Here is a 27,670-nt window from a genome sequence, read left to right on the forward strand (position 1 = left end):
CTAGTGGCCCAGTTGAGGGCTCTTCTGCAGCAACCACTCCAGGGTCTCCTGGAGGTAAGGCATGCCGTAGTGCTGAGCAATGTTCCTGAAGGTGCCCACCTGCTCCATGAAGACCTGGGGGGACAAGACGCAGTGAGACTCAGTCCACCCAGAGGAGGGAAAGGGGGCAAGGGCCAGCGGCACCCACCTGAGTGTGGATGGTGAGGGTGAAGCCGCCCGCACAGCTGCAGTACACTGGCATGTGGGCCTCCTTCACACCCTGGCACTTCAGGCAGATCTGGAGGAGAGCTGCCTGTGAGTGTGGCTCTCCTGCCAACCTGCATCCAACCCGACCGCCAGCCTCGCGATGAACTGCCCACAAGCTGCACTACCCTGCCCATGCACCAGGCTCACCTTGCCAGCTCCTCCCCAGCACCACCTGCCTTCCTGTAGGCACCCACTGTGGTCTGCGTAAGGGAGAATGCCTCTGCTCAGAGCCTCAGCGAGCCCACTCCTGTCCCGCAGTGCGGAGGAAGCTCCCTTTCCTGCTGCTCTTTGCCACCCGTCCTGTATCGACCACACCGACTCCCTCCACGACCAGCAGTGCCAAAAGATGTTGACAGAGGTCGCGCTGTGGGGTGGACCCCCAGAGGGGCCCACACACGCTCTGGCTTCCCAAGAGTGCCAATCACAGGTGCTCACCAGGTCCTGCAGGGTAAAGGCCATCAGCTTTCTCTGCAGGGCTTCAACCAGGGCCATCTCGATGGCAGCCACATCGTAGGCAGTCTGACAGTTGGAACAGAGCCACTGAGGCAAGACAGCCCCCTCCTAGGAGAGCAGGGAGAGGGTGAGAGGTGACCACATCCTCTGGGCAACAGCACGGCCAGCAGCACCTCTACCAGAAGACCTGGTGCCAGGCAGAAGGGAGCCAAGAGAGCAGCGTTGGGAAGAAAGCAACAGTCACCACTCACCGCCACATTCCATGCAGCCCCAGGCCTCCCACCTGCGCTGACCCGCAGCAGGACAACGCCTGGGCAGATGGAGGCCAAGGATGCAGGCCCCCTAGCAGTCTCAAACGCCTGGGTAGTCGGACACCAGCGGAGCCTGATTCTGGTTCTAATGTTCTGACCTCCAGCTGAGCCTACCTGAGAGAAGGCGGAGTCTTTGCACAGGTCCAGGTCCCGGCAGAAATTACAGCTGCGGCAGATCACCTCAGGGAGCACATACGAGCGGCAGGGGTCTCTGAACTGGGCCTCCTCAGAGAACTCGCCAACGTCCACCAGGCGAAGCAGGTCTCGGTTCAGCTTGTTCACCTGGTTGGTGATGTTTGTATCCAGGGACAGCACCTGTGGAGACCACAGCCCATCAGGAAGCAGCTCCCAGCACCTCTCTGCTGCTCTCTCCAGACGTCGGCTTCCCAGCGCCATCACCCTTTCCTCAGCCCTCCAAAGCACTGGGGAGAGCTACTTCTCTATAGCGGCAGTGCAGAGACGCCACTGGTGAATCACCAGACATCTACGGAAGAAACAACACAGATCCTACAAAATGAACCAAAGAACTGTCTAAGAGGCTACCAGCACCTTGGCACCCAAACCAGAGATACAGGGAAACCACAGACCACTAACCCAGGAGCACAAACACAATACTCTCAATGAATATAGCAGATGGAGCTTGCCAACACAGAGAAAAGAATACATAATCAGAAATACAGTAGCTGGGCGTGGTAGCGCGCTTGGGAGGCTGAGACAGGAGGATCGCACAGGTTCGAAGCCAGCCTCAGCTACTTAGTGAGGCTCTCAGCAACTTAGTGAGACCCTGTTTCCAAATAAAATATAAAGAAAAGGTCTGGGAGTATAGCCCAGAGATAGACCCTGGGTTCCACTCCCAGAATCACCAAAAAAAAAAAAAAAAAAAGAAGAAGAAAAGAAATACACTGCACAGGCCAGGCGTGGTGTACACCTGTAATCCCAGCATTTGGGAGGCTGAGACAGAAGGAATGCAGTTTGAGGACAGCCTCTGCTACTTAGTGAGGCCCTTTGCAATCAGTGAGTCCCTGTTTCAAAATAACGAATAAAAAACACGGCTGGGAGTGTAGCTCGGAGGTAGAATGCCCCTGGGTTCCATCTTCAGTACCCCAACAAAACAAAACAAAAAAACACTGTACAGATACAGCCAATTAAGTTTATCTTCTCTTACTTTTTTACTTTTATTTATTTTTGTGGTACTGGGGGTTGAACTCAGGAGCATTCTACCTCTGAGCTACACCCCAGCCCTATTTTTTATTCTTTATTTTGAAACAGGGTCTCACTAAGTTGCGGAGGGCCTCACTAAGTAGATGAGGCTGGCCTCAAACCTGCGATCCTCCTGTCTCAGCCTCCCAAGTACTGGGATTGCAAGTGTGCTCCATCACACCCAGCTTACTTTTTTATTTTTACTTCTCTTGCCAATTAAGTTTTCAAAAAGGTGCAAAGATCATCAATGGAAAAAGAGCAATCTTTTCAACCAGTGGTTCTGGAATAGTAGATTCCCTTATGCAGAAAGAGGCACCTTGACCCATCACACACACTGTGTGAATGAACTCACTGCTCAGGCACAGCCTTACATGCCTGTGATCCCAGCAACATGGTAGGCTGAGGCAGGAGGACTGCCAAGTTTGAGGCTAGTCTGGGCAACTTCGTGAGACCTGTCTCAAAGTAAAAAGGGCTAGGGATATAGCTCAGTGACTGAGCACTCACCTAGCATATGCCAGCCCTGGATTCAACTCCCAGAACAGCAAACAAACAAACCTCAAATTGGACCACAGATTAAATGCAGAACCCCAAACTGACTTGCAGAAGAAAACACAGAAGAAAATATTTAGTCCTTAAAGTAAAAATTCCTTAGCTGCTACACCAAAGCACAACTCATAATATTGAATAAAGGACTCATATCCAGAATACATAAAAAAGTATCTCAAAATATAAGGATATGTAAAAACCTTTCAACAATAGGAAAAATAATCTAGGGGCTTGGGGATATGGTTCAGTGGTGGGGTGCTTGCCTAGTATATGCAAGGTTCTGTTCCTAGTATAGAAACAAACAAACAAAAAACAAAACAAGAAACCAAGAACCACACCACATACACATACAATATTAAGTTGATGAGGGCCTCACTAAGTTGCTGAGGCTGGTCTTGAACCTACAATCCTCCTGTCTCAGTCTCCTAAGTACTGGAATTATAACTGTATGCCACCACACCTGGCTAACATTTTTTTTGGTGTGTGTATGTGGTGCTGGGGATTGAACCCAGAGGCATTTTGCTTCTGAGCCACACCCCTCAGTCCTATTTTATGTTTTATTTTGAAACAGGGTCTCTCCAAGTTTCTGATAGCCTAAGTTGCTGAGGCTAGCTTCAAACCTGTGATCTACCTGTCTCAGCCTCCTAAGCACTATGATGACAGGTCTGCACCACCACACCCACCTAACATTTATTTCTAATAAAGGGCAAATGATTTGAACACTTCGCCAAGGAAATGGACAGCACATAAGCCCATGAAAAAATGCTCAGCATTACTAGTCACTAGGGAAATGTAAATGTAACCCAGAATGAGACCCCACCACGCACTTATTTGAATACCCAAACGTTGAAAAATTATCACTTCTGGTGAGGAACAAGCAAAACTCCAGCCACACGCTGCTACTGAGAGCAAGTGCTGTGGCCACTTCAGAAAATAGCCTTGCAGTTTCTTTCAAATTCAAATTCATACTTTCGATATGGCCCAGCACTTTTCCTCCTGGGATTTTATTCAAGAGAAATGAACTTTATGTTCACGTGAAAAGCTGCACGAGAATGCTTATAGCAACTGCGTTACTGAACACCAACTTTGGGATTGCTCTCAGCGGCGTGAGAGCAATCTAAATGTCCCCGCACTCGTGAGCGCATAGCAGACAGGGCCTTGTACACCTCGGACGCTGCTCAGCAGTGAAGGGAGGTTCTCTGCCACGCAGCCTGGACGGGCCCGCGTGTGCTTCACGAAGTGAAGTCGGACCCCAAAGGCTACCCACAGAACATAGGGTTTCATGTACGTGACATTCTGGGGGAAACAGAAGATAGCTAAAAGTGAAGGGTAGCTGGTGCCCAAGGGTAGTGTTTTGGGGATGACTTTTTTTGGGACTGGGGATTGAACCTCTGAGTATTCTACCTCTGAGCTACACCTTCAGGCCTATGTTTTGTTTGGGGATGGAACCCAGGGGTATTTGACCTCCGAGCTACACCCCGTGCCCTATTTTTTCTTTATTTTGAAACAGGGTCTCACTGAGTTGCAGAGGGCCTCACTAAGTAGCTGAGGCTGTCCGCGAACCACGATCCTCCAGTCTCAGCCTCCCGAATGCTGGGATTACAGGTGTGTGCCACCACGCCCGGTCCCATGTTTTACTTTTAAACAGAGCCTGAGTTTGCTGAGGCCCTCCCTAAGTTGCTGAAGCTAGGCTCAAACCTGTGATCCTCCTGTCTCAGCTTCCCAAGTACTACAATAAGAGGCCTGTGCTGCTATCCCAGCTCCTTTTGTATTTTGAAGCAGGATTTGGCTAACTTGCTGAGGGTGTCACTAACTTGATGAGGCTGAACCCAAGACCCTCCTATCTCAGCCTCTCAAGTACTGGGATTGCAGGTGCGCACCATCACGCCCGGCTTCACTGGATGGCAGTTCTGCATTGCAGTGGCGGGGTGCAACTCTACTCATAAAAGGCCTACTGCTAGCCAGGTGTGGTGGCGTACGCTCGCGATCCCAGCATTCTGGAGGCTGAGACAGAAAGATCACAACTTGAGGACAGCCTCAGCTACTACTTAGTGAGGCCCTCTGCGACTCAGCAAGAGCCCATTTCCAAAAGAAAAAAAAAAAGGCCTACTTGGCAAACTAATGGCTGTCGGGGCTGGGCAAGGCGAGGCACAGGGAAGGCTGGGACAAATGGAATGTTCTACTTCTGAGTTCTGATAGAGGGCCCTGTTGGCCTCACAGATGTACACTACTACGAGCAAATCACACTTACACAAAATAAAGCGCATGAGAACGAGCAGAGGAGTAGGAGAGCTGGGAGCCTCTCCCCAACACCAGACCCCGGATCCCGGCCGAGAGCTGGGAGCCTCTCCCCAACACCAGACCCCGGATCCCGGCCGAGAGCTGGGAGCCTCTCCCCAACACCAGACCCCGGATCCCGGCCGAGAGCTGGGAGCCTCTCCGCATCACCAGGGTCCAGCCTCTTGTCTCCAGCACTCAGCTCACACCTCACTGGGGCACGCAGGGGGCGGGCAGGAGCCGCACGGTGCTTCGGTGCCACCTGGTGACCTTGCCCCGCTGGACTCCCCTGCCCTTCCTGAAAGCCAGCCCTCCTGTCACCTCAGCTTGTGTCTGAGGTGACCTCAAGCTTCCTGCCCAGCTGGCTGCGGTGCGGCTTTCGCCAGCTTGCCCACCCTAGGCCTCTGTTCTCACAGCGGCTTATCTGACCTGGGCTCCCCTTGCCAAGCTTACACTCCACGAGGTGGGCCTTCCGTCTTAGTCACACCCGCACCCAAACGCCGCGGCAAGAGCTGTGTGACAGGGTGCAGCAGATGCTGGTGGGTGACCGCAGTCCATGCCCAGCTCCTCACCTTGCACACATATTTGATGAACTCCAGAGCAGGGTTACTGAGCACCAAGTGTGAACCGGGTAGGAGAGGAAACATCTCTGAGGGCTCAGTAGAGTTCCGAGAGCCTGTGACCTTCTTCTGAATTTTCTGAGTGATAGTGAAGAAGCTCTGAGTAAGCTCATTTGCTACGTAATCCTGAGAAAAGGTGATCATTCCTAGGAAGAGATAAGGGTGCTCAGGGAAGAGCCTGGACCACCCTGGCCCTGGGGACCTCCCATCTACCTGCCCAGATTATCTGAGGCCCATCACAGGGTCAGGTCACGGCACACAGCACCGTCCAATGTGACGAGGGGCTGCTCACCAGGAAGGGCTCCGGCCGCTCCCTCAGCCCCCTGGGAGAACTGGCTGGGCCCCCTCCTCTTCACAGGGGTGCTTCCCGGGGCGCTGCGCCTTAGCTCGTCCTTCATGCTGTGGTACACAGCCACGATGTATGCTGCAGAGAGAGTCAGGAGCCACAGCCCTGATGGTCATTGGTTCTCAGGGGCCCTGTGGCTGGTCAGGCCACCAGATGGACACGGCCACATGTCACTGTTAGTGATGACTGTATCTGCTGCCCTCAGATGAGCCAGAAGTCAACCTCACACAGTGAACATGTGGAAGGAGCCTGCTGATGCTCTAAGGGTGATGAGTTCATCCACAGAGCAATACATCAACAGGACAATTCCCACCAACCTTCCTGCTGGACAGGTAGCGAGAAATCAGCTCCCCACAAAAGTGAAGGCTGACTCCAGTCTCAGCAAACTCCTCTAAAAACTCCTCCAAGCCCACATACCTGGAACTTTGCAAGAGACAGCTTGGAAAGGCCAAGACTCAAGAAGCAGACAAAAGCATAATCAAAACGAAACAGTCTCCATCACTACAGATATAAGGGTGAATGTATTCAGATGGGTGTGTCTACCTACTGAGAGCTCAACCCATCACCATGCTCATCATCAATTCTGTTTCAAGAATTTCAGCCGGGCGTGGTGGCGCACGCTTGTAATCCCCGCTCTTGGGAGGCTGACACAGGAGGATCGCACGGGTTCGAAGCCAGCCTCAGCTACTTAGTGAGGCTTTCAGCAACTTAGTAAGACCCTGTTTCCAAATAACATATAAAAAAGGCCTGGGAGTATAGCCCGGAGGTAGAAAGCCTCTGGGTTCCACCCCGAGTACCACCAAAAAAAAAAAAAAAAAAAGAATTTCAAAGCCAGTTTACTTTATATGCTCAGTTGCATATAACACGATTTGCAAACACTGAACCCTCAGACCCAAGCCAAGGCAAAGAGTCTCCTTCAGCAGAAAGCTGGCCAGTGGCTGGCTAACTCGAGACACACAGGGTAGTCTCTGCCACTGTGCTCCCAGGGAGAGAATGTGACTGAGCTTTTAAAACAGATCTCAGGAGAACTAGGAAAACCCTGTGACATGGGGGGTAGGCAGCTGTCCCTGGGGCTTCTTGAGAGGCTGCGGCCTACAGGAAAGACAGCTCTCTTCTAGCCCCTGTAGCAGGGAGGGGAGCCACAAGGGCTCCACCCAGACCTGATTTTCCACCGTCTCCCTTTTTCCATGCCACACAGCCAGGGGCACTTCTAATAGCTTGGTTGAGTGCCCCAGCCTATGCTCGGGACTCACCTGAAACTATCATGAGAAAGTAGCTCTGGCAGGAGGCTGCCTGTGGCAAAAACTGCAAAATGTTCCAGTTGTTCTCCAGCAACTCCTCCACGTCAGAGTCATCCACACCCTCCTCCTCCTCGTCCTCCACCTCGTCCTCCTCTTCCTGCTCATCCTCTGCTTCCTTCTCTCTCTGGGGTTCTTGCTGTAACACAGAGACAATCCTTGTTTCTGCCACAGACGCAGCATGCAGTGGCAAGATACCAAGAGCGGTCTCTTCAAGCCTGGGTTTCTAGGATCCCTGAACCCAAGTCAAGTCCTGCCAGCTCTCTGAGAGCCAGAGTCTCCTGCACATATGCGGACTGTGATTCTGTGTGCTCTCAGAGGACTCACTTCAAAATCATTCAGCTCCCACCTCCTAAAGAGGGAAGAATAAGCTGGTGGCGCATCTCTGTGATCCTAGTCCTTGGGAGACTGAGACAGGAGGATTGCAGGTTTGAGGATAGCCTTGGTAAGTTGAGACTCTCATCAATCTAGCAAGAACACGTCTCAAAAATAAAAATAGTGCCTGGGGATGTAGCTTGGAGGTAGATTGCTCCTGGGTTCAGTCCCCAGTAACACACACACACACACACACACACACACACACACACACACACACACACGCGCGCGCGCGCACGCACGCTCCCGTGTGCAATAAACATAAAATAGGGCTAGGTGTGTAGCTTAGAGGTAGAATGCCCTGGGGCTCAATCCCCAGTACCAAAGAGAGAGAGAGAAAGAGAGAAGACTCAACCAGAGCTTAAGAATCCTCAGCTGGCTAGCCCAGTATTTGAGATGCTAAGACAGGAGGACCGCAGGTTCGTGGCCATCCTCAGCAACTTAGTGAGAACCTGTTACAAAATAAAAAATAAAATAGGGCTGGGATATAACTCAGAGGTAGAAAGCCCCTGGGTTCAATCTCCAACCCCCCCCCCCGGGGTTCAATCTCCAACACACACACACACACACACACACACACACACACACACCCCTAGCCCTATTTCAAGTTTTTATTTTGAAACAGGGTCTTGCTAAGTTGTTGAGGTTGGCCTTAAGCCTGTGGTTCTCTTGTCTCAGCCTCCCAGGTAGTGCGAGTACAGGCATGTGCCACCACATCTGTCCCAACCAAACGCCTCCCCTTCCCCACATCACTCCTGACAGCCACTTTCACTCGCACCAGGCACAGCTCACACACCTGCGGCCCCTCAGCTGACCCAGGCCCTGCCCAAGTCCTCCTCACTTCTGCTCCTGTCCCTCACCTGCACTGACACTGACCAGGCCCCAGGAAGCATATTGTCCCCACGGTGCGTTATCCCTTCAAGGGCCAAGGAGAAGCCAGAACCGCCCATCTGGGTGCATCTACGAGCACCATCCCAGCCAGTCCTGCCGACCTCCATCAGGTCATGAGATCCCTGCTTCCACATCACTGCCGCCAGGTCCCCCCCACCTCTGGAGAGTTCCCAGCCTCCTGCCCCACGGCAAATGCCTTGCCTGAACCAGAGCTGGTGCTGTCTCTGCGCCCACAGTGCGTTCCCAGCCTCTCCTGAAGCCAGTGAGAGTGGGCTCTGACAGCTGGCTTGCTGCTGCCAGCACGGAGGACCCCGAGCACAGTTCTCACCACAGGGCAGGTGCTGCTCCTGGGGCCGCTTGTGAGAGGCACCCAGCTCGCTTACCTGTCCACAGTGAATACTGGATGGGACTTTCCCTTTGATTCCACCGTAATTAGATGGATCCATCCAGAGAAGGAATTCCCAGCATCGAGAGAAGGAAATGGTCAGGGAATGGAAGATCTCCTTAGAATGGATGCTGTGGAGAAGCCAAACAGAAGCGCTGCCTTGAAACCCGCAGTTCCCTGCTCCCACTTCAGCTTTCTCCTTTCTAGCATCTACTCACCCTCTTGCTTAAAAACAGACTCAGTAGATGTGGATAATCCAGGAGACTTCTAGGGAACGTACGGGAAGGACACTGCCTTGGGACCAGCCTAACCCTGAGCTGAAGGTTGAGGAGAGGGAAACCTTGTGCTCTCCTGCGGGCCACTGGCTCCACCCACTTCACACCCTCACCGCAGCCAGGGCCCTGTGGGTGTGGTATCAACAGCCCTGTGGGTGTGGTATCAACAGCGCTGCTTCCTATTTTTAGCTCTTACACATTTTCTTCATTCTCACAACCCTCAGCCAAGTTGGCCTCCCTATGACCAGCCCAATCCCTGGTACCTAAGGGGAGAAACAGAACAGGAGGAGAGAATCCCGAGTAACTCATCTCACTACGCTTGATCTCAGCCAAAAGGCTGAGAATCGATATAGCTGCCACTGTAATGCAGCTGAATAACCCAAATTGTTTCTTCGCCAGGACCTCTGTACCTCTCCTGACTGCTCTCAGCTCCGGGGGGAATGGGAGCCTGCTTGTCAATGTGGCCTGGAGCTGGCTCTCCTATCTCCACCTCACTCTGGAGAACACCCTCCTAGGCCAAGCCACCTGCCAGGTACACAGCAGGACAGTGGACCTCATGGAGGAAGCCACCGCAGGCCTGTGGGAGAACAGGCCTGTGTGCTTGTACACAGTGACAAGTAAGGAGGAAGCCATCACTCCTCAGCAACAGACTATCAGCTGGTACATCCCCGTCTTGTGTCCAGACACTACCCAGCACTTGTACAGCAAATGTACCAGATTGCCTGCGTCTCCATTAGCAACCGCTCTGTGCTTAGGGACGTGTTTCACCCATGTTCAGAGTGAGTGCCCTGGGGAGTGTGAGCTTCCACGATAGAGTGTGGCTTCAGAGCCTCTGGAGTACATAGGCATGCACTGCTGCCTGCAGCCAAAACTGCGACAGCTGAAAACTTTGTAAGACTGGCCACCTGAAACCATTCCCCGTGCCAACATCGTGTCGTGAAAGGCTCACCGCCGGCACTCGATGGCCCTCCTACTGGCACAGGCGCCCCAGAGCATTCTAAACTCAGGCAGTGTGTGCGACGTGCCAGCAGCAGCCACCCATCCCTGGCACTTCAGGAGGCTCTCTAGAATCCCTCCAGAGCCAGGGGCTGCACCAGAGGCCCCCATCCACTCTACCTGTTGGTGATGTACTCCACATAGGCAATGGCATCCTCAATACGGCGCTTCTTAGTACAGAGGATGATGCGGTTGAAGTTGGCATAGATGACTGATGACCCCAGGCGCTTGAATTCAGCAATGAGCCTAGAAGACAAGCTCACAATTAGTGGCAAAGAGGTGCTGTGTGGGAAATGAATGTTCTCCAGAGTGTGGTGAAGACAGGAGGGCCCAGCTCCAGGCACACTGACGAGCCACCACTGCCATTCCCCCCGGAGCTGAGAGCACTCATGATGGGTGCAGAGGTCCTGGCGAAGCAATGATTTGGGTTATTCATCTGCATTAAAATGACAGTTATATAGATTCTCAGCCTTTTGGCTAAGACCACAGAACACCAGGAGAGATCATGAGGAAACCCTGAAGTGGAAAAGCCTCCTAACCATGCTCAGGACCAGAAGCCAGAACGAGCAGGGGCTGGGCTCAGTGGCACACACCTGTAATCCCAGTACTTGGGAGAATCCAGGTGTTTTTTTTTTTTTTTTTTTTTTCTGGTACTGGGGATGGAACCCAGGGGAATTATACCTCCAAGCTACACCTCCAGCTGTATTTTTTTTTCTTTATTTTGAAACAAGGTCTCACTGAGTTGTAGGGGGCCTCACTAAGTAGCTGGAGGCTGTCCTCAAACCCTGATCCTCCTGCCTCTGCCTCCCAAATGCTGGGATTACAAGCGTGTGCCACCACACCAGGCTAAGCTCTTTTATTTATTTTTTAATTTTTGGTACTGGGGGTGGAACCCAGAGGTTTTTCTACCTCTGGGCTATACTCTCAGACCTATTTTCTATTTATTTGGAAACACTAAGTTGCTGAGAGCCTCACTGAGTAGCTGAGGCTGGCTTTGAACCTGTGCGATCCTCCCGTCTCAGCCTCCCAAATGCTGGGATTACAAGCGTGCGCCACCATGCCCGATGCAAGCTCTTTTATTTTTGAGACAGGGTTTGCTAAGTTGTCCAGGCTGCAATTTTTCTACTTCAGCTTCTCAAGTAGGTGTGCACTACCACACCTAGCTTCAATCAAAATTTTTTTTTTTGGTGGTACTGGGAATTGAACCCAAGAGCATTCTACCTCTGACTGACACTCTCAGCTCTATTTTATGTATGTATGTATGTTATGTATGTATGTATGTATGTATGTATGTATGTATTATGTACCTACGTACGTACGTTGTACTGGTATGAACCTAAGGAATTCTACCTGAGCTACATCCCTAGTCCTTTATTATTTTTGAGACGGGTTTGCTAGGTTGATGAGCCTCAATACTTGCCAAGGCTGTCTTTGAACCTGTGATCCTCTTGTCTCAGCCTCCCCAGTACTTGGATTATAAGCATGTGCCACCATGCCGGCCTAACATAGCACTTTCACCCCCTGATGTTGGCAATGACACCCAGCCATGACAGTGCAGCAGGAGGTAGGAAAAGTGTTCTCAAACGTGAGCCTCCATGGAGGGCTCCTGGAAATACCAAGTTAATATTTATCTACTTAGTTATGTCTCAGACCTGAACAGGGTCACATCTATAAATATAGCTGCAGAGCCTTAAGCACAACACCACTCACTGATTCATTATTTCTAACAGCAAAAAGCCACTCAGCCTCAATGTCGCTGGCATGGTACCTCACCCACAGCTCTCCAAGATGCGTTATCTAAGCAAAGGCCCATGACAACATATATAGTGCACGCAGGGCACAGCCACAGGACATCGCCTGAGCCTTCACAGCAGCGAAGCCTGCCTTGACTGCGTCCGCAGCTGCAGGCCACAAACCCAGAGCCAGGTTCCCCTCAGCCCGAAGGCACTGGCTGGCCGCTCCTCAGCCCGCAGTCAGGTGAGCACTCACTGCAGGAAAAGCTTCTTCATCATGCTGTGCAGCGTCCGGTGTAGGGCAGGGTCGTGGAGCAGCGAGCTGGGCGACTGCAGCCAGCGGTAGAAGTGTACCACCTGGTTGTCGGCATAGACGTTGTGGTACTGCATGATCTCTCTCACCCAGCCCACCACCATGCTCTTCAGGATCCTGGAAGAGAGGTGCGAGAGGGTGTAGCACCGCCACACGCCGTCACTGCTGCCCCTCCTCGCCACCTGCAAACGCCACTGTGCAAGTCCCACCCCGAGCGCCACACCTCACCCGCGTCTTCCAGTTCACCTCCATCACTAGGCATCACCGCGTGCTCTGTGCTAGGGCAGACTAGAAGAAGGGCGCTTGCCCTTCAAGAGAAGCACAACACGAGATGGAGTACCCAAGACAGGAGCGACCCCAAAAAGGCTGCTCCCTGGTGCCAGAAGGCCCACCCCAGCGGCCAGGGTCAGCACCAGGGACAAGAACTTGGAGCCATCTCTCCTGCCTCGCCTTGCAGACTGCTTTCCCGCCGCCGCCTGTAAAGGGACCATTGAGTCGCACACTTGAGAAGTCGGGCCGACTCCACTAACCCACACACACCACGGTGCCATGCATTGACTCTTCTTTCCTGCCTGGCCTCTGGACACTATGCTCTCCCTGCCCAGGACCTGTGAGCAGTGTCTTTGAACTAACTTCTTGCTGTGCTGTGTTGAGTTTACGCTTCCCATGTGAAGAACTGGGGGTTGTTCCAGGGCACTGAAGGGAAGACAGAGCAGGCTCCCAGCACAAGGGCAGTGCTGGGGCAGCAAACACTGGACATGGGTCAGAGAGGAGCCACGGGGCACCGGCCAGTGTGGACACTGTACACGCCCACCTCCCCCTGCCATTAGTGCAGGGCTGCCAGCGCCCTGGCACGAACCACAAGTTAGCTGAGGTTCTCAGCTAAATCTCAACACAGCGCCTCACCCTGCTGGAGAACCAACAACTTCACTGGAGTCAGAAGCAGACTGTCATATTCACAGTGATGAGACCATTCACGGAGACGTCCCTGCACCAAAGCCCATTCTCTCCAGCGATGGTCTCTGTTGTCTGGGTCTGATCTCACCTGCCGCTTGGGGCCTTTTCTGCCAAGACCCTGCTTCCCACCTCTCCCTACCTCATTTCTCTGCATGTGGGGGCCCCAGGGCAACAGCTGAGGTGCACTCTCTGCATTCAGACTTGACACTCATCCACACCACGACATACCACGACCGTAGCCCCTCAACCTCGATTTCCTCGTTTACAAAATGGGTGATGACTGTTCCCTATGCAGGATGAGGCAGAGGCAAGCAAGCATGGGGCTGCTCCCTGGCACACAGGAAACTTTCTTTTTTATTTTTATTTTTTGTGGTACTGGGGATGGAACCCTTCTACCTCTGGGCTATACTCCCAGATCTTTTTTATATTTTATTTGGAAACAGGGTCTCTTAAGCCAGTGAGGCTGTCCTCGAACCTGCGCGATCCTCCTGTCTCCACCTCCCAAGCGTGGGGATTACAAGTGTGCGCCACCACGCCCGGCATACAGGAAACTTTCCATAGCATGTACCATATCAGACTCATGAACCACTCCTGACTGCAATCCTTAACTGTTAACATTAACTACAACTGGCCTTGTCAAGAGACCCGGGGAGTTCTACGGACACACTTCTGTTGTGTTGAAAAGCAACCATATATTAGAAAGGTGCTTCGTATGCGATGCCTCTGGCCATAGGAAGGTCAGGAGGTGGCACCTGGACTGACACCAGTAACCAAGCAGGACATGTGTGTGGCCATGGGGACACCACTGAAGTAGGAAACCTGGCCTCATGTGGACAGGGAAAGGGGCCCGAGGGGTGCTGCCTTAGTCTTAGCTTTTCTAAGTAAGGGCAGAAGTTAGGGTTTCTCTGCCGTCCCTAGGGAGAGCAAGCACAGAGCAAGGGGTGGGCACCTGAAGGTGCTGGAGCAGAGGGCTGTCTCGTCGTAGCTGGCTGGGGCACAGGCGGTCTGATTGCCTGTGACCATGTCTTCCAGGGAGGCCTGCTGGATCACGTCAAAGCTGATGCCCACACTGCCTGCCCCCTCCATGTCGTTGACATGGTGGGACTGGAGGATGGTGTTCACCGCCAAGTTCTGAACGTCCAGCTCCACACACACTGCAGGGAAGATACTGCTTGTCCACACACCCTGGCCAGCTCCAGCACCATCTCCTGGGCCTGACCCGCGCTGCCCAGGGTGGCCAGGCACAGCGTGTGTCCTCTGACCAGCACGCGACCCCCCAGCCTCTGGGGCCACTCTGCCTCTTGCCCTTTAGCCCCGGGACGTCTTCCTGTACCTCATCTCTTGGCTTATGAGGTGGAGCTGAGGGGATGTCATTAGGTGGCAGGCAAGCCAGCCTGGCCTTTCCCCACTCACCCGTGGAGTAGCAGCCGGAACTGTTGATCTCTACAGTGGCTCGGTCATCAAACTCCATGACCAGGCGGTTGTCATCAGCCTCCTTCCCTCCCAGGTCAGGACGGGCTGTGGGGGACAGCCAGAGCAGGTGGTTGTGGCGCTGAAGGTGGCGGGCGAAGAAGAGGTCGGAGCCAAAGGTAGAGATGTCCTCTGGCAGGTTCCCAATGGGAATGTGGAAGTACCTGTGCAGAGGAACAGGGTCAGCCCTGGGGAAGGCCATTGCTGCCCAGAACGGCTCGACCCCCATAACAGGATGGCTGACCTGCTCATCTCAAAGGCTTGGGACAGGCAGGTGTCCAGGTTGAGGTAGTGCCGGATCATGCGGCGGGCTCCGTGGCGTTGCCAGTCCAGGACTCCATAGCTGATATTGTCAGCCACGTGCACAGGGACCAAGGGGAACTCCTCCAACACAGGAACCTCACTGGTCAGCCTCCGCAGCTCCCAGCTGGACTGGACAGCAATAAGGGTGGGCCCCCGACGCTCCTCCTAGGTTGGGCAGAGCAAGAAAGGGCTGGTGAAAAAGCCTGAGGCCGGGGCTCCCACCGTGGCACCACAACCTCCCTCACCTTGTAGGCAAGCAGGAAACGCTGCAGAGCTCTGCAGATGGTCTTCAGGTCGGTTTCAGCCCGAACTTCGAAGGTGTGTTTGGAGGGTGGCAAGAGTTCTGGACCCAGCTTCTCCAACAGGACACTGTGCTCCGTGGAGTACATGGCGCTGAGGTTGGGCATCTGGTTGCTGCGTACCTAGGCAAGCACTCGCTGCGTCAGCCTCGCCCTGCACGACGAGGCAGGGCAGCCCTGCCATTCCATTCCCACTCCTGCCTCACCCGCATTCCCACGCCTCCCATGCCCAGGGACTCACAGTGTCCAACACAAACACAGACGCTCTGCGCTGAGAGGGAATGAAGACCCCAAAGAGTGCCTTGTGGCCCTGCGAGTGATGGTACAGGTAGATGTGGCGAATACTGCCTGCGGGAGGAGAAGAGCAATCACCCAAGATGGCAGGAGCAGGTGAGTGCCAGCGCATTTGGCAGGGCCATACCTGGTTCCAGGTAGCTAAACTGGGCCAGAGACCGCATCTCCAGGTGCTCGAGCGCAAAGTTTTCAGCTTCCCAGCCCGAAAGGTGCCTCACTAACTGTTTGTTGACTACACACACACAGCCCAGCTGCACGAGCGCCCGGAACAGCAAGGGGACCTGGAAAGTGGGCAGACAGGCAGGCGACGGCTACTGGGAGCCCTGGCACCCTGCTCACCCTGGCCCTGTGGGTGCTGGCACGGCCCCCACCCACAGGCTGCTTTGGCAGATCACGGCCGAGGCCTGTCTTTCCGTGGGCCAGAGTCCATCACCACTGCTGTCCCTGTGCCCATGGATCTTCTTTCCTAATATCCAGATGGCCCCTCAATCAGTTCAGCAAGGTGTGTCTGGGAGTTACCTGAGTCTCATATACGCCCTCAATGTCTGGCGCAGACAGCTCTGTGTTGATCTCGTTGATATGCTCTTGGTACATGTCCTCAGGCACTGAATACTCATAGAGATTATGGACCATGTTGGAACGAGGAAGAATGCGATTCACCTGGTGACAACGTGGCAGTGATCTGGTGAGGGGCCACACGGTACGCCATTTACAGCATCCCAGGACTTCCAGTCCCCATGGTGGTAAGCTCACCTTTCCCAGTGATTACAACTAAATGATCTGGGCCTAATTTCAAAAGGAAGCCTATAGCTTCTGGAAAGTAGAAAAGCACTCTCACAATGGGCTGTTGACACCAGTCTGGGGGAGGAGTCCTAGGCTATTTTCCTCTGACTGCTCTTGGGTTTAATTGAAGGGTACAAGCTGCAAAAACCCTGAGAGGAACCATGTTTTCTTGGTCAGAGGGCTGGAAAGGAGTTTCGGAATCACAGGACGAGAAAGAGAGGAGAGACAGAGACAGAGACAGAGACAGAGAGAGAGAGAGAGAGAGAGAGAGATAGATCCTGGAGAAGAAAGCTGGACATAGGAACAGTGCCAGGCTCACCCTGAGTGGTGCATGACCAAGAAGACCCAAAACAACTCGGCAAAAGCTTTTGGAGCTGAGCTGACACTGGAAGGTTTGTATAAAGAGGGCAAGACAGGACATGGTGTCTTGAATTAACTGAGTTGAATGTCTCAACATTCTCTAAAAGACGTTTTTTTTGTGGTACTGGGGATGGAACCCCGGGGCATTCTACCTCCAAGCTCTGCCTCCAGGTCTATTTTTTATTCTTTACTTTGAAACAGGGTCTCGCTGAGTTGCAAAGGGCCTCACTAGGTAGTAGCTGAGGCTATCCACGAACTGCAATCCTCCTGTCTCAACCTCCCAAATGCTGGGATTACAAGCGTGCACCACCATGCCCAGCTGACTTTATTTTTTTGCGGTACTGGGGATGGAATCAGGGGCACTGTACCTCCGATCTACACTCCCAGCCTTATTTTTTCAGTCAGCCTCAGCAACTTAGTGAGACCCTGTTTCAAACTAAAAAAAGTAAAGCTTTTTGGAAGTCAGGTATACTCTGATATATTCCAAAAATACAGCAACACCTGCCCAAGGCTACCCATTTAGGCTGTAACTGGGACAGTCCAACTGTCCCTTGGTAGGTGAGCAGCAGCAGAAGCTGGGCTCTGTGCAGAGTGAAGCACGAGGAGCCATAGAAAGAGAAAGTCCTCGTCCCGATTGGGGTGTGGTGTAAACAGCATACTGTGCCGTTAGAAAGCCACAAAGCAAGGTGCATATGGTTCCCTGACTCACATATGAGGAGGACAGGCCACAAGCCAATGGAAATGGCTGCCAATAGGTACAGGGCAGGGTGAGGCACGGAAACTTCTTTTTCAGTATTGGGGATTGAACCAAGGGGCATTCTACCTCTGAGCTACACCCCTAGTCCGATTTTATTTGAAATAGATCTCACTAAGTAGCTGAGAGCCTTGCTAAGTTGCTGAGGCTGGCTCTGAACTTGCAATCCTCCTATCTCAGTCCTGGGGTTACAGACATGTGCCACCATGCCTAGCTGAGGCATGAAGACTTCTAAATGCATTTTGTTTTATAAAATGTTGATGACAGTCAAAATTGATTATCAAAATGGAAAATAAGCCGGGCGTGGTGGCGCACGCTTGTAATCCCTGCACTTGGGAGGCTGAGAGAGGAGGATCGCACAGGTTTGAAGCTACTTAGTGAGGCTCTCAGCAACTTAGTGAGACCCTGTTTCCAAGTAAAGTATAAAATAGGTCTGAGAATATAGCCCAGAGGTAGAAAGCCTCTGAGTTCCATCCCCAGTACCACCACCAAAAAAAAAAAAAAAAAAAAAGAAAAAAAAAGAAAAAACAGCCAGGTGTGGTAGTGCACGCATGTAATCCCAGCACTTGGAAGGTTGAGACAGGAGGATCATGGTTTGCAGACAGCCTCAGCTACTTAGTGAGGTCCTTTGCAACTCACTGAGACCCTGTTTCAAAATAAAGAATGAGCCGAATGTGGTGGCGCACGCTTGTCATCCCAGCATTCGGGAGGCTGAGACTGGAGGATCGCAGTTCGTGGACAGCCTCAGCTACTAAGTGAGGCCCTCTGCAACTCAGTGAGACCCAGTTTCAAAATAAAGAATAAAAATAAGCCAGGCGTGGTGGCGCACGCTTGTAAACCCTGTGCTTGAGAGGCAGAGACAGGAGGATCACGCAGGTTCAAAGCCAGCCTCACTGGCTTAAGAGACCCTGTTTCCAAATGAAATTATATATATATATAAATAGGTCTGGGAGTATAGCCTGGAGGTAGAAGGGTTTCCAGGAACCCCAGTACCACCAAAAGAAAAAAAAGAAAAAAGAAAAAAAAAATCGGGCAGGGGGTGTAGCTCGGAGGTTGAATGTCGCTGGGTTCTATCCCTAGACCCACATAAATAAATAAATAAATAAATAAATAAATAAATAAATAAGGAAAGAGAAAAAAGAGAAAGAAAGAAGAGAGAGAGAGAAAGAAAGAAAGAAAGAAAGAAAGAAAGAAAGAAAGAGAAAAAATAGGGCTGAGGGTGTAGCTCGGAGGTAGAATGCCCCTGGGTCCCATCCCCAGTACCGGAAAAAAAAAAAAAAAAAAAAAGAAAAATGATCAAATTTTCCCTAAAATTAACAGAAATGGGTAAATAAATCTAGTGGGTTATCAGTATTGACAGATACCCTACATGTCTTTTAAATGGATGGATTGTATGGTTCTGAACTTATATCCTAGTAAAGCTATTAGCAACAGTGCCTACTGAAATAGCCTGAACCTCTATCAAGCGTCTACCAGTCTACCCTGCTCCACAGACGTCATGGCCCAGTATGGCGCACACAGACAGCGTCAGGACAGTGGTGGCAGCCGCTCTCATCCCAGCAGCTGCTCTGGCACAGGCTCTGCTCAGCACCCCAGACATGGCTTCAAATGAACTGTACTAGGTCCCAGCAGGGTACTTGGTGATGGAGACAAGGCCACACTAGGTCCTGCGTCTGCAAAGCCTACACTCTTGAACGTGGCTTCCCACTGTGTGAAGGCCCCTCAGAGGGGACAATGACACAAGGGGCCTCCCTACCTTGCGATACGAAGGCCCCTCCTCTGCTTTGGGCACCCGCTGGTTCACATAGAACACTCGGGGGATTCTCAGCTTGATACAGTGCAAGTCGCTGCCAATGACGGCCCACAGTCTGAACAAGCCAGCCTGGGTGGTCTCGCTGATCTGACAGGAAATACACAAGACATAGTGTGTCACAGAATACAGATACCTGTGAATGAGCCACCTCTCAAGCAGCTTCCATCCCCGCAGTGGGCAGGAAGCTAAAGGCCTGTCTTCACCACCCCAGACCCCAGGGCTGGCTGGATAATCCCTGGGCCTGCGAGGAGTGTTGCTGCCTCAGGGCCCTGCGTCCCAGGACCAAGGCTCACACCTGCACAATCTGCCACGGAAGGTCCAAAATGCTGCGGGCAGTTCTTCGCAGGAAGCTTCCCAGCCCAGTGGTAGGCCTGTCTCGGATGGCCCCACGCCTCGGTGCATCCTCTGCTGACTCTAGACGCTGCCTCTTCCTGCGGGCCAGGCGCTGTCGGGCCTGCAGCTGCCACTTCTTCTTGTGGAACCGGAGCCAGACCAGCCACTCTTCCTGGGACAGATGGTAATACAACTGATGGGCATGTGGAAAATGGAAATGCCTCTGGGTAGCCCTCTTTCTAACCCTAAGCAGTCCCAAGTGCTTTATTATTATTATTATGATGTGTGTGTGTGTGTGTGTGTGTGTGTGTGTGTGTATGTGTTGCTGGGAACTGAACTCAGGGGCATTCTACCTTCAAGCTATACCCTCAGATTTTGTTTTTTAATTTGAAAACAGGGTCTCATTAAGTTGCTGAGGGCCTCGCTAAGTTGCCAAGGCTGGCTCTGAACCTATGGTCCTCCTGTCTCAGCCTCCCAAGTACTGATTACAGGCATGTACCACCAAATCTAGCTATGACTGGGCATTTTCATATCCAATTTTCCCAGGGGCCAAGCCTTGCCTTAGGGCTCCTACACTGTGAAACAGACTCTTAGAGGGATACCATACCACCGCAACCTTCCATATGTCCCTCCAGCCGCTTCTTGTTCTCACCTGAGTGGTTCCCAACGCAGGAGGCTGCCCCAAGATCTCCTGCCAGGGCATAGTCTGTGCAAGGTCCTGAGATTCTTCTTGGCTCTCCCAAAGGACACGCTTCCTCTTAGTAGCAACTGGGATTGCCAATGGGGATGGCTTTGTGAGGCCGAAGTCCTCGATATCGGGAGCACCTGGCCCCGGGCTGTCTTCTGTAGCCTGGGCCATCACAATCTGGGGAGACCCAAGCAAGCCTTAAGACTCAGGAACTCGAGATTCTACCTCTAGAATTCAATACAAGCACGATACCTGAAACAAGAGGTTAACTTACAGACTAAGTGAACTACTCAAACATGAAGGTTCAGAAATAACACCATTCAAGAGCCACCAATAGGTAAATGTTTGTATTTCACCATGATTGCCACAGAATGCTTGTTTTCTTTAAGAAATAAAAAATTCAGCCAAGCATGGTAGCATATGCTTATGATTCCAGTACTTGGGAGGCTAAGACAGAAGGATCACAGGTTTGCAGTTAGTCTCAGTACAACCTAGTAAGACCCTGTTTCCAAATAAAAAATAAAGCTGGGGTGGTAAGGTGTAGGTTGGAGATAGGATGCCTCTGGGTTCAATCCCTAGTTAAAAAAAAAAGAAAAATAAGGCTAGGGGTCTAGCTCAGAGGTAGAATCCACATGGGTTCAATCCACAGTAACACACTCACTCACACACACACACACACACACACACACACACACACACACACACACACTAAAAAAATAAATAAAATAAAAAACTGATCTGGAGCCCAGTGTGGTGTTGCATGCTTATAATCCCAGCTGAGATAGGAGGATCATAGTTCACAGACAGCCTCAGCTACTTAGTGAGGCCCTTTGCAACTCAATGAGACCCTGTTTCAAAATAAATAATAAAAATAGGGTAGGGGGTATAGCTCAGAGGTCTAATGCCCCTGGGTTCCATCCCCAGACCCACCAAAAAAAAAAAAAAAAAAAAAAGCGGATCTGGGGGCACACCAGTAATGCCAGTACTTGGGAGGCTCAGATAGGAGGATCACAGGTTTGAGGCCATCCTCAATAACTTAGCAAGGCCCTGAGCTAAAACTTAGTGAGATCCTCTTTCAAAATAAAAAGTAAAATTGATCTTAGAGGCAGAATGAGATTTTAGAGTGGAAATTAAAGTTGAGAGGCATTAAGCAACATTCTGGGTCACAGCTCCAGGATTCTGGCGCCGTGTGTCCTGGCCTATCACCTGTCTCTTGCCCTCAAGGACAAACAGCTCACTGATCTTCTTCTGCTTATAGACATCACTCTTCTCCAGCAGCTTCTTGTGCAGCCAGTCCGGGTGCTTGACGCGTGGCACTGGGTTCTTTACCTGTACAGGAGACGAGGATGAGGACAGGCCCTGGTCCGGCTGCTCTGGCTGCAGCCAGGCTGCCTGCGCCCACTGCTCTCAGGCTCACCTGCTGTAGAGCCGCAGGGATGGTGATGATCTTCTGGATGGTGCTCCCCAGGCGCTCAATGTAGTAGTCCCAGTCTAGAATCTGCACACACAGAAACACAACGAGAAACAGCAGCTTTACCCTACACGGAGCACTGTGCTGCTAAACGCGGCACATCTCTAATCTTCTAGGCATTACATGACGCCAGGTGCCCATTTTAGAGGAAACTTGGTAGAGGGCTGACATGACTCCCCCAAAATCATAAGCTAGCAGGTGGCTGAGCCAGACTCTTAGCCTTATCTACCCATGAGAATAGTTGAAGGGCCTCCCGGCACTTCGCGTTTCCTTTTGTACCTAAAGTCAGGAGTGAAAACTCCAGAGAAAACAGAGATCAGGTCAAGGATATTATGCTCGAACTTGCTTTCTCCTACACTTATTTTTTCTTTTTTTGCAGCACTGGGGATAGAACCCGTGGGCACTCTACCTCTGAGCTACACCCCCAGCCCCGTTTTTTTAGTCTTTATTTTGGAATAGGGTCTCACTGAGTTGCAAAGGGCCTCACTAAGTAGCTGAGCTGGCCATGAACCTAGATCCTCCTTCTCAGTCTCCCAAATGCTGTGATTATAAGCATGTGCCACCATGCTCAGTTTCTCCTACACTTTTTAAGAGTAGAAAAAGCCAGGCATGGTGGCACAAGTCTATAATCCCAGTACGTGTGAAGCTGAAACAGAAGGATTGCAGGTTCGAGGCCAGCCTGAGCAACTTAGTGAAACTGTCTAAAAAAATTTAAAAAATAATAAAGGCTGGGGGTATAGCTCAGAGGTAGATCCCCCTCTACCCAGGTTTGATCTCTAATGCTCTTCCCCCAAAAAAGAGCAGAATAAAATTGGTACTTACTGTCCGAATATCAAAGTCCTGAAGGGAGGAACTCTTAAGCCATTTCCGGAGAAAGTGCTTCCTCACTGTGGGCTCTGCTTGGAAAATGGCAAGGGGGATGGCCCTGGGCGAGGAAGAAAGGAGTAAAACTAAAAATGAAATCACCCTAAATCCCAGTACAGTTCTAATAAAACATGTATGAAAGACTCCACTGGTTTGTAACATGAACCCTATTTTTAAATGTTGATATTTTATCTAAACTATATCTTATACACATTTACAATATAAACATATTATGTCTATGATACTCAATTACCAAGTAGTATTCTATCATATTAAAAGACTGAGGTTAGCCGGGCATGGTGGTGCATTCTTGTAATCCCAGTACTTGGGAGGCTGAGACAGGAGGATCTCATAGGTTCGAAGCCAGCCTCAGCTACTTAGTGAGACCCTATTTCTAAATAAAATATAAAATAGGTCTGGGAGTGTAGCCTGGAGGTAGAAAACCCTTGGGTTTCATTCTCAGTGCAACACACACAAAAAAGAAAAAAGCAATAAAAGACTGAGGTTAACGCACCCCCCACCACACTTCTGGGGGGTTCTTGTGTGTGTGTGTGTGTGTGTGTGTGTGTGTGTGTGTGTGTGTGATGCTAGGGATAAAATCCAGGGGTATTCCATCTCCAAGCTATCATCCCAGCCCTATTTTTTTTTTTATTTCAAAGTAGGCTCTTGCTAAGTTGCCGAGGCTAGCTTCGAACCTGCGATCCTCTTGTCTCGCATCCCAAGTATTATAGGGTGCACCGGCATATCTGGTTCATTTGGTCTTCTTTTTATTGGTGTATTAGTCTCATCACAGTATAGTTCAGAGTGATAGGGATTGACATGCACCAGCACTTGGTGAGCTCTTTTCCCATCCCCTCTTCTCCAAATGGACTAGTGAGATCGACACTGGTATTCTCACATGTGCATGTGACGTCAATGGAAGTGCCTCCTCCATTCATTCCCCCTCGCCCCCGACTTGGTCTGTTATTAGTACAGCCACTGCCCATAGCTGTTTGCAAGTTCACAGAGAACATGTTCACTTGGATGATACAAACGAACATTTCTCAAATGTTACTCATCGGGTAACAGAGAGAGTAGGCATCTTCTTGAAAGAATGAGCTAGCTCTCCTGTCACTAAAAGGCAACTGGCAGCTCTCAATGTCTCTTCTTCTTTCACCACACGAATACTTTCTATTGTGAAACATCATAAAGAAATTTAGAAGCCGGGCATGGTGATGGGGCTGATGGCCCTCACACCCAGGTTCCCCAGGTTCACATGCCCTCTCAAGGTCCTGCCAGGACCCCAGCAGGCCTTCTTTCCTCTTCTACCAGCTATGTTCTTCCAGAGGAAGCACCTGATCCACCACCAGTGGTGTGCAAAGCCAACGTGCAGTTTTCGAAGGCAGCCTCACCTCTCAGTTACAGGCGAGCCCTCAGGTTTGCGGGAGATGATATAGCGGCAGCTCAAACCTGCATCCTTAACCATCTGGTCTCCCAGGAATTCGGCCAGGCGCTTTGCTGTGCTGATGGATGTGGACTTCTGCTCCCCATAATCTTCCAGCTTCCGAGACATTGAGCGGTTCTCAGAGATTAGCTCAAACAGCTCAGAATCGGGCATGTTGGCTGCCTAGGGAAGCAATGGGTGGACTACCAGTGCAGATGCCAAGAAGGATGGAGCCTGAGCCCACTCAGGACGCTGATCCTGGGGGTCATGCACACCTCTGGCCTGAGAGCGGAAGGCAGGACCTGTACTTTCAAAGGGCTCTCATATTACTAAACAGTAATATCTTAAAAAGGAGGAGCACAAAACCTTAGCTTTTATTCTATTAAGCTGCACAAGAAACATATATGAATGAGAAGCATCAAGAATGGAGAAGCTGAGCGTGGTGGTGCACGCTTATAATCCTAGTACTTGGGAGACTGAGACAGGAAGATCATGGTTCGCAGCCAGCCTCAGCTACTTAGTGAGGCCCCCCGCAACTTAGTGAGACCCTGTTTTAAAATAAAGAACAAAAAAATAGGGCTGGAGTGTGGCTCAGAGGTAGAATGCCCCTCGGTTCAACTCCCAGTATCAAGGGGGAAAAAAGTAGAGGAGGAGAGAGCTGCTATGGACAAGATGGTAGAAACTGGTAATATCTGTCTTGAAGGAAAAGTGGACATGGTGGCACAAATCCCAGGAACGTGGGAGGCGTAGGCAGGAGGATCACAAGTTTGAGGCCAACCTCAGCAACTTAGCAAGACATTGTCCCCAAATAAAAAACAAAAAAGATTGAGGATGTAGCTCAGTGACACAATACTCCTGGGCTTAATTAATCCCTTGTTTCAAAAAAAATAAGTTTCCTTCAGAGTTGCCACTGGACACAGAAGTAGAAGGGAATTTCAGGGGCAATGGTGCTAAGGGAGTCAGTATCTCATCAGATGAGCCAGGCTCATCTGTCACCTGCTCTCCAGGAATCCAGGGCGCACAGGTCCCTTTCCTGTGGGATGCTTTATCCCCCAGAACCCACTAGAGAGGGAGATGGGTCCTTACCTTGCTATACAACACATCCAGCCAGTAGTCAGCCACCTTGGCCACAGAGCCATACACTTCCTCTAGGGTGCTGCCCTTGAGGAAGGCCTCAAACACTGAGGACTGGAAGATTTTGATCAGCTGCAGCTCCCCACGGCGCTTGACCTCGAAGCCCTTTAGCTCAGCCAGGGAACCATCCTCATTGAACACAGCATATCTGGAGAGAGGAGGGCTCTACAGTGAGCACACCAGGGGCGCTGGCGCCTCTGCCTTCCTCGTCCCTCCTGACCCTGCCATTGCCCACCAGCCAGCAAAGCATCACTCTCCCCTCAGATCGAGGCTCTCAAAAACAGGCATGACTGATCCGAGGCCTGCTACCCCTAGAAGCAGAGTGTATCGGGTTGCAAAAAGAGCTGGTGTACTGGTGTCCCGGTTCTTTCAAACTGATCCAATACAAAAACCACACACACCTAGTTCTGTAACCCTCCTCTGGGCCCACCTTCTAGATTGGAATACGCTTGATCCATGTTAGTGTAGTTCCTTCAGAGCACAGACTATAAGATCCCTACCTTTTCTTCAGTTTCTTTCCTTCTTCCTTGGAGGCCGGGAGGATCATGGCAAGGTAGGGTCCATCAACCTCAAAAAAGATGCTATTCTCTGAGCGGGTGACATAGGTGAGTGAGGAAGGCTCTGCCAGCTCCTGATACTGGTCGTTGGTGAAGCCTTCCTGAGAAACAAGAGCAAGAAGGAGCAGCTTCACTTGTCAACGTACACACCTGGAAACCGTAATGTCCCTCAAAGGTGGGACAGCACTTTGGTGGGCGCCTTTTAAATGTGGCCACTCAGCAGGGTGTGGTGGTGCACGCCTCTAACCCCAGCACTTGGGAGGCTGAGACAGGAGGATCATGGTTTGGAGGCCAGCCTCAACAATTTAGTGAGGTCCTCTGCTACTTATTGAGACCCTATTTTCAAGTAAAAAATAAAATAGGCTGGGTGTGGTGGCGCATGCTTGTAATTCCAGCATTTGGGAGTCTGAGACAGGAGGATTGTGCAGGTTTAGGCCAGCCTCAGCTACTTAGTGAGGCCCCGTGCAACTCAGTGAGATCCTGTTTCAAAATAAAGAATAAAAAATAGGGCTCGGGGGTGTCACTCAGAGGTAGAATGCCCCTGGGTTCCATCCCCAGTACCGCAAAATAAATAAATAAATAAATAAATAAATAAATAAATAAATAAATAAATAAAATAGGGTTGGGGGTATAGCTTAGAGGTAGTATGCCGAGTTCAACCTCTAGTACCAAACCAACCAACCACACATTAGGGGTTGCTAGGGTTTCAGAAGGAGAGGAGCTCTTGGAGAACTGCCGGACTACCGGGCTGGACCAAGGAAAACACAGGAGGAGGCTGCAGCGTCTTATAGTATTGAGAAACAAGAGAGTGCTCCAAACACAAAAGACAAAACCCAGAAACCAGGCAAATGTGAAGGAGCTCCAACAGCCAGTGGTGGGCATCTGAATGACAATGAATATGGAGGTCACGCTGGATATAACCCTCGGTACAATATGAATGACAATACATACGGAGGTCACGCTGGATATAACCCTCGGTACAATAAATGCCCGCAAATCCATGTTGATGTAAATAAGCAGGTCAATGAATAAATAAGGGGAAGTATGGGAGAAAAGGGTGACAACGCTGGCTTACAAAATTCCAGTTAGTAAAAGTAGAACGAATGGGAGAAAACAGCACACTGCCATGCAGGAAAATCACCACAGGAAACTATGGTGGCTGCAGGTGAGACCTACCAGTCCATGCTCAGTTAGTGGGCCAAAACTCAAAGAGCAATGGGGTCACTGCAGGTATCAAAACATCTCTAGAATACCTGTTGACCACCATGGTGGCTCCAACATCCACCCGGATGTTCTGAGGCCCCTCCTCCACAAGGGGAAGCCTGACCCTCTCTCCTGGGCAATTTCTTAGCATGTAGGAAGGAGACTAGGAACCTCACGGCAGAGTGGCCAGGCTCCTCTACCTGGTGATGAAGCCAACATCTTCATAAATGCCAATACAACATGCCCCAAAGGATGCGATGGTGGAGCATCACTCCTGCGGTGGTCCTCCAAGAGAGCCCCAGTAACTCACCTTGTATTGAGAAACAACAGACAACTCCAGATCAAGGGCTGTCACGTCTGATCTACTGGGAAAGGGCCAGGCACTGTCCCCAGGGTAGAGGGGACACAGTATAGGCCCCTGGGATGCAAGAAAAACGAAAGACAGCAGACCAAAGGATTCAAGTGAAGCGTAGTTTAGTTACAGAGCGCACCAACATGTGCTTCTCTTGGTTTTACTGTGGTTTACATAGATGTTAATGTTAGGAGAAGCAGAATGTATAGAAATTCTCTGTACTACTTTTATTATTTTCTGTAAGTTTAAAATTATTAAAGAAAAAAAAAAAAGCAAAAGCAAAAACAGCTTGGGTGCTATGCTGAAAGAGAAAGAGCTCACTGGGCAACTTTTGACATGGCAACCAG

The 27,670-nt window shown here is 51.0% G+C and overlaps 1 protein-coding gene across 1 annotated transcript in view; it reads right to left on the reverse strand.

Moving 5' to 3' along the window:
• Positions 1–27,670, reverse strand: part of POLE (DNA polymerase epsilon, catalytic subunit) — a gene marked incomplete at both ends in the record, with an annotated part of 44,813 nt that continues 17,143 nt past the window's right edge. The window contains 26 exons of the mRNA XM_080717494.1: positions 1–114; positions 188–277; positions 682–807; positions 1,125–1,325; positions 5,606–5,799; positions 5,946–6,077; positions 7,253–7,436; positions 8,947–9,079; positions 10,340–10,465; positions 12,209–12,382; positions 14,172–14,376; positions 14,636–14,856; positions 14,937–15,160; positions 15,241–15,417; positions 15,536–15,642; positions 15,716–15,869; positions 16,108–16,248; positions 19,242–19,385; positions 19,594–19,803; positions 20,284–20,496; positions 21,526–21,648; positions 21,737–21,817; positions 22,613–22,715; positions 24,046–24,260; positions 25,164–25,359; positions 25,712–25,869. Coding sequence (XP_080573620.1) covers positions 1–114; positions 188–277; positions 682–807; positions 1,125–1,325; positions 5,606–5,799; positions 5,946–6,077; positions 7,253–7,436; positions 8,947–9,079; positions 10,340–10,465; positions 12,209–12,382; positions 14,172–14,376; positions 14,636–14,856; positions 14,937–15,160; positions 15,241–15,417; positions 15,536–15,642; positions 15,716–15,869; positions 16,108–16,248; positions 19,242–19,385; positions 19,594–19,803; positions 20,284–20,496; positions 21,526–21,648; positions 21,737–21,817; positions 22,613–22,715; positions 24,046–24,260; positions 25,164–25,359; positions 25,712–25,869 — 4,146 coding nt within the window. The remainder of the gene's footprint in view (positions 115–187; positions 278–681; positions 808–1,124; positions 1,326–5,605; positions 5,800–5,945; positions 6,078–7,252; positions 7,437–8,946; positions 9,080–10,339; positions 10,466–12,208; positions 12,383–14,171; positions 14,377–14,635; positions 14,857–14,936; positions 15,161–15,240; positions 15,418–15,535; positions 15,643–15,715; positions 15,870–16,107; positions 16,249–19,241; positions 19,386–19,593; positions 19,804–20,283; positions 20,497–21,525; positions 21,649–21,736; positions 21,818–22,612; positions 22,716–24,045; positions 24,261–25,163; positions 25,360–25,711; positions 25,870–27,670) is intronic.

Source organism: Muscardinus avellanarius (genome assembly GCF_963383645.1).
Source record: "Muscardinus avellanarius genome assembly, chromosome: 21".
Taxonomy (NCBI): domain Eukaryota; kingdom Metazoa; phylum Chordata; class Mammalia; order Rodentia; family Gliridae; genus Muscardinus; species Muscardinus avellanarius.